Below are 6,246 nucleotides of genomic sequence, written 5' to 3' on the forward strand. Positions count from 1 at the left end.
TAAGAAACTTTGTAAGTCATGGCATTACTCACACAATAAAGTCATTATGAAATTCTGATTATTTTGAGAAAGTCTCATTATTTCAAGATATTTCCTCATATCTCATCCTAATAATGACTTGTAGGATCATTCTTCATCATTACATTGGTCAAAAACTAAAAGTTAAATTTTTTAATTCACAGTGCGCACATACTGTATGATTGCACAGACATGTATTTTGAATACTAAAATTGAACTCTTAAGGATCTATAAGAGCAGGTCAGAAAATATTGATAAAAAACTGATATATATCCCTCTACTCCTGAATCCATTCATCATCTGTTTTGGAAGTATGCTCACCTAATGAATACTGAAAAAATAATAAAATCTTACAGTGAATTTTCCCTTTTATATGCCACATAAAGAGTCAAACCCCCTCTTCAAGTTTCCACTATCCAAATGTCTATTGGACTGAAAGGGTGAACAACAGCCGGCTGATGCAGTGCCCACCCACACGCAGTAGTTAACAGATAAAGCTATTAGTCATTTCAGACCCCCTCCCCCCCAGCTCTGTGATTTCATGCACTCCATTCTAAATGAACATGATGTGAAACTTCGTTCTCACACGTAGCCAGTCTGCTGTCTACTGTGCTAGAGTTCTCAATCACTCGTGTGCCCCCATCAGCTCCCACTGACTTTCACTATCACAGCAACTTCACATCAGCGCGGCCCATGTCAGAGCAGCCAGAGGAAATGCGGCCCTATATATCACTGATGTGCCTTCTCTATGCACAATCTGTGGCTTCAGGTGCCGTATCCTGTTCCTGTGCGGGGTAAGTTTCACACAAGGCTAAAGCTGACACTTCAGTTTGATGGTGGGAGGCACGACTCACCAAAAGATGTGTGTTAGACCTCAAGATTGGGGAAAGGAGCTGCATGTTCTTCCTATCTGCAGTCAGGTTGCTCCCTCCTCCATGGTACACACCAAAGCACTATCTGACCTGTGATCAGTAGCTGTGTTTGAGCAGTGTGTGTGTATGAGAGAGAGAGAGAGTGTGTGAGCTACTCCATGGCAGGAGCCTGAGAGTATCCTGTCAACAGGAACTCCTGGATTTGATATGCACCCGCTTCTGGCCACAGAAGGAAACTGATTTGTTTGTAGTGTGTGCTCAGGGCTTTTATTTCTCCGGTCAACCAGATGAGTGTGTTCAGAGATTCCAGGAATGGAAGCACCCAAACGGCTGGGAAAGTGACACACTGATTTGTCGGAGCATCATTTTAATATGAGATACATTTTGAAAAAAGATAATGGAGCTGTGTTTTAGAGAGCAAAAAATGAAGAACAGCTTGTTTTTCTAAAATTAAGAGTGGTGTGTTTTTCTAGCTACGCAAACAGCTTAACTATCTGGTATCTGGGAGTGAGGTGGAAATCTAAAAACGTCACTAAACCAGTGCAGTTTGTTGATGTCGTTGACTGCAGAACAGGTTAGGTAGGCTAAGTTTGTCAGGCCAGATTTTCCTTGAGACTAGAGAGAGAAAAACAAACAGAAGTTGCAAAATTGTCATCACAAGAGCATTAATAAAATAACTGAATGTGGGTCATGTACTTGTTTGCTTCCATGTGGATTACCCCAAGTGATCTTTAAAAAAAACTAAATGGAGATCAATAGTTCAAAGTAACCTGGAACTACTGTTAAATGTAATGAGTTGTCTCATTAGTTACACAGATATTAGATTATCTGTCAGAGGAAAGTGTTGTTTTGTACTGAGACCAGTTGAAGGAGTTAGTAGTGTTGAAATGTTGCCCTCTCTCTCTTCCCTTTCACGGGGCTCAATTTGCAATCAAGGAGGAGCCGTGAGTCCTCCGGGGTTTCTCCTGGAACCTGCTCCTCAAATATAAAGCGCTTCCCCCATCTAGCAGGAAAGACTGAATCATAACTCACTAGGAGGAGCCGCTGCGCCATCACATGTGGGTTCTCCTAAAACCTGAACTGACATCTGACTGTAGTTTGTAGTGATTCAGTCAGTGAGAGAAGCGCCGCTGGACTTTTTATTTTTATTTTTTTTTAAAAACTCATTTTTGTTGTAGTCTCTCAGCCTACACACAGAGACAGAGAACCCAACTTGCATCAAGAGAGAGTCAGACGCGCATCTTAAGTTTGGAGAGGAGAGAGCGCGCAGATGGCTGCTCTCATCAGCGCGTACTCGTCGTGGCCAGAGTCCTTCGAGTGTCCTCCAGGAGACGGAGACGGGACGGACGGACATGGCCCGCACAGGACTCCCGTGGACAAGGCGCCGGAGCCGCGGATCAGACGGCCCATGAACGCGTTCATGGTCTGGGCCAAAGATGAGCGCAAACGGCTGGCGGTTCAAAATCCAGACCTGCACAACGCCGAGCTCAGCAAGATGTTGGGTGAGAAAAAAAACAAAAAAAACAGCTATTAAAAGTTGTATTATTATTATTATTATTATTATTATTATTATTATTATTATTATTGTTATTACACTTTCTAAGCCTCCTAAAACTTTGTTGTGAATTTGTTTCAGGCCTCAGTTATTTTAAGAAACTATTAATTTGGCAACGCAAAAAGAACAATTAAATCTAATGAGTAACATAATATTATATTCGGTTATAGAATATATAGCCAGCAAAACAGTTTTCAGTCCCAGCTGTTCAGGATACATCAAGTGCAGTTAATGGATCACAACTTCTCAGCGGGTTAAAGAAGCCTTTAAAATGCGTCGCACAAATCCGCACGAATTTATTTATTATTTATTATTATTTGTAGTGTCACAGAATCATACATTTGGTAAAACACAGACACAGAATTGGACACATTTGTTATTTTGTCTTAGTTTTAGGCTGATTAATTCCTAGTGTTAAGCTCTAAATCTGGCACTCTCGGAAATCATCTGTGAGCCAATTCCAGAACATCAACCCACACCTAAAATATTATTAGTAGCCTAAATATATTTACAAATGGTGTTTAGTTTTAAAGTGGACAATCATTATCCTTTAGTTAAGTTTATTCAAAACAACTCACAACTAAAAACAATTAAAGTTTTAATTAAGACCTTCTGGTCTATGTTTTTTCTTTTCTAAAAAATCTAAGTTAAATAACACTATCTTTCTATTTTTATATAGTCTCTTTCAAAGAACCAGCCTATTTAACTTTTCAAGGCTTTAATTCCACCAATATTGTAATGAGTTTTATATCTCAAAGCTCCATTAAAGAAAATTCTAAATATTTTTGCTGATATTTCTCGAGTTATACAAATGTTTTTTGTTTTTGTTTTTTTGAGAAAAGATGATTTTAATAAGCTGTCATAAACTAAAGAAATTAAAAGTGCAAGAATAAATTGCATTCTACAATTTGTTGAAACACATCTAAGAATTTCAGTTCAAATGAAGCATTCTTCTTTTTCCTGTGCAGGAAAGTCATGGAAGGCCCTGACTCCCCCTCAGAAGAGGCCCTACGTAGAGGAAGCAGAGAGGCTTCGGGTGCAGCACATGCAGGACTACCCCAACTATAAGTACCGGCCTCGCCGGAAGAAACAGCTCAAACGCATTTGCAAGAGAGTGGACCCTGGCTTCCTCCTGAGCGGCCTGGCTCCTGATCACAGCACCCTGTCTGATCAACGAGCCCTCTGTCACCCCCTCGACAAAGACGATGGCGGCCCTAATGGAGTCAGCAGCGGGTTTTCCAGCTCCAGCCCTGCTCTGCCCAGCGTCAGAAGCTTCCGGGACCCTGCCGGTTCCAACAGCAGCTTCGACACCTACCCCTATGGCCTGCCCACTCCTCCTGAGATGTCCCCCTTAGATGCCATGGACCACGAGCATGTACCCCCCTCTTATTACTCAACGTCTGGTAGTTCCTCCGTCTCCTGCTCTTCCTCAGCCTCCTGTCCAGATGAGCATCACCAGAACCAGACACACATGGGCAGCCCGCCCCCTTACCACACTGACTACACTCAGACCCAAATCCACTGTGGGGGCACACACTTAGCACACATCTCTCACATGTCCCAAACTGGAGGCGGTGGTGGACTGATCTCTGGCCCTACCCTGTCCTACTACAGCTCCTCACCTTTCTCCCAAATTCACCACGGGATCCACCAGGGTCACCTGGGTCAGCTGTCTCCTCCACCAGAGACACAGGGACACCTGGAGACTCTAGACCAGCTGAGCCAGGCAGAGCTTCTGGGTGAAGTGGACCGCAATGAGTTTGACCAGTACCTGAACTCCACTGGAGGCGGGTTCCACCTTGAGCAGGGAAGCGGCATGACTGTTACAGGACACATTCAGGTGGCATCAGCCGCATCTGCCGCATCTGCCGCTGCATGTCCCAGTAGCACCACAGAAACCAGCCTCATTTCAGTGCTTGCGGACGCAACGGCGGCCTACTACAACAACTACAGCATCTCATAAGCGTCGTTACAGCAGCTATTGTACTTGTGACTGATCTCAGACCAGGGTTTGAAGAAATGGTTGAAGAAATTTGGGATGATGCTGCACATGGGTGCTGATAAAGAAAATAGACACCTGTTTGCAATCTCAACACCCTTACAAGCATCTGTGAGCAACTTCATCCCACTAGTGAAAAACTGAATCGATTACTGAGCAATATGATTGTCCGGAGCCGAGAAAAGAACAAAGAGCAAATGGAGGAATATGAAGAAAAAGGAGATGGACACCTCAGGGATGCAGACACTAAATACTATAATATGCCACCTCCAGTTGTCGTGAAATTTCCAAGCCAGTAGAACAATCGTAAAAGACTTTGTTTGTCCACTTGTAAATGTCACCAGTTACTGTTGCCACTGAGGCATGTACAGACGCTCTTTAGAAGCTTATTTAAGTCCTTTGATGTTTTGCATAAATGCTACCTGTAATGCTATTATCAACGCTTTCCATTCGAATGTTTGTATTATATGTTTTTGCTCTCATTAGTTTGGGAGTCTTACCTCAGTAGTTGTAATTGAATGAGGTTTTAGTTGGACATTTCTTATGCAATTTAACAAAATGGTGTATAATGAAGAAAGAAAGGCGTTTATACTTCTTCTCAAGTACTTAATAATATATAATCAATCACTGCAATGAAAAATAATAATGGTAAATATACCTGTATGCTGATTTAGGTTTGTGAAAGACAATAATTTAAAATAAAGGTCAATTTTTTTAATTAATACAGTTGCTACTTGGATAACGCGCCCACAGACAACATACCACATCGGTTTTTGTTATTTCACTGTTACACCTGAACAAGAGATATTTCTAAAGGCATTGAGCTGTAGCATATGAACATTACACATATACCTAACACCCAATTAAAAAATAGATTCCTAAATAAATAAAAAAAAAAAACAATAGAAGAAAGTAGGACTTGTTCTAGTTTTTGATCTTTTCCATGCACAAAGATCTTTGAATTGTGTCACACCGTGTATTCTCCTATTTCGGGCTCCATCTATCTGTGAGAGGCCCATTCTGACACCCACTCCCCCGCTGGCTTTTTCCACCCTCCGTCATCTTTCTCCATCCATCTCCTCTCGCTTTCATTTCATCCCGGTTCAGAGGATTAGTGTAAAACAGGCACAGTCGTCGCCACCCGCCTCCATCTCAACCGTCCTTTGTTTTCCTGGAGTCTTATTCTGGGTGCCATTCTTACGCACGCTGGACCCCCCTTCCACCCCCACCCCCTCACCTCATGTTATATCTTGCTGATGCAGACCTTTCGTAATCTGTGCAAAATAAATAAAAAAAATTAAATTCCAGGGCCTCGTTGACTATTTTACAACCCTCCTCATTTTTTCTCTTTTTTTCCCTCCCTCTTTCCACTCCTCCCCTTCTCGCCCTCTCTGTTCTCTTGAATTTTTCTTTTTTGATAAAAGGAATTCAGGGGGCTTTTGACAAATCCTGGAGTCTGGCTGGTCTTCCTGCATTTTTTGGGAATGGTTGAGTCGTGCTTCTTGTAAAGAGGATGTGGCGGAGGAGCGGTGTTTCCTGACTGATAAGGGAAAAGCCTCTCTCCGTCAGGATGTTTGGGCCTGGCTGGGCCCTGCATTAAAGAGCCAGAGTGAGGGAAGGGAACCTGCTGTTCAGCGAGCGGGAGGAAACACTGCCGTGCTGATTAGCATCTTACTTACCCGTCTTTACTTATCCGCCATTTTTCAGGAGAGGCTTTGTCAACCTGGCCTATTGTACCTTGACCACAAACACACCGAGACACTGAACAAATGTTCACCACAATCTGGTAAAACCAGGTTCCT

General features: G+C 42.6%; 1 protein-coding gene across 1 annotated transcript; it reads left to right on the top strand.

Moving 5' to 3' along the window:
* The first annotated feature begins 1,385 nt into the window (after nt 1-1,385).
* On the top strand, nt 1,386-5,655 carry sox7 (SRY-box transcription factor 7). Its single transcript, XM_084559762.1, has 2 exons — nt 1,386-2,392; nt 3,414-5,655. Exons 1-2 carry the CDS (start codon nt 2,161-2,163, stop codon nt 4,406-4,408), a joined length of 1,227 nt encoding a protein of 408 aa, XP_084415888.1. The 5' UTR covers nt 1,386-2,160; the 3' UTR covers nt 4,409-5,655.
* Nucleotides 5,656-6,246: the final 591 nt, after the last annotated feature.

Source organism: Chelon labrosus (genome assembly GCF_963514085.1).
Source record: "Chelon labrosus genome assembly, chromosome: 14".
Classification (NCBI taxonomy): Eukaryota; Metazoa; Chordata; class Actinopteri; order Mugiliformes; family Mugilidae; genus Chelon; species Chelon labrosus.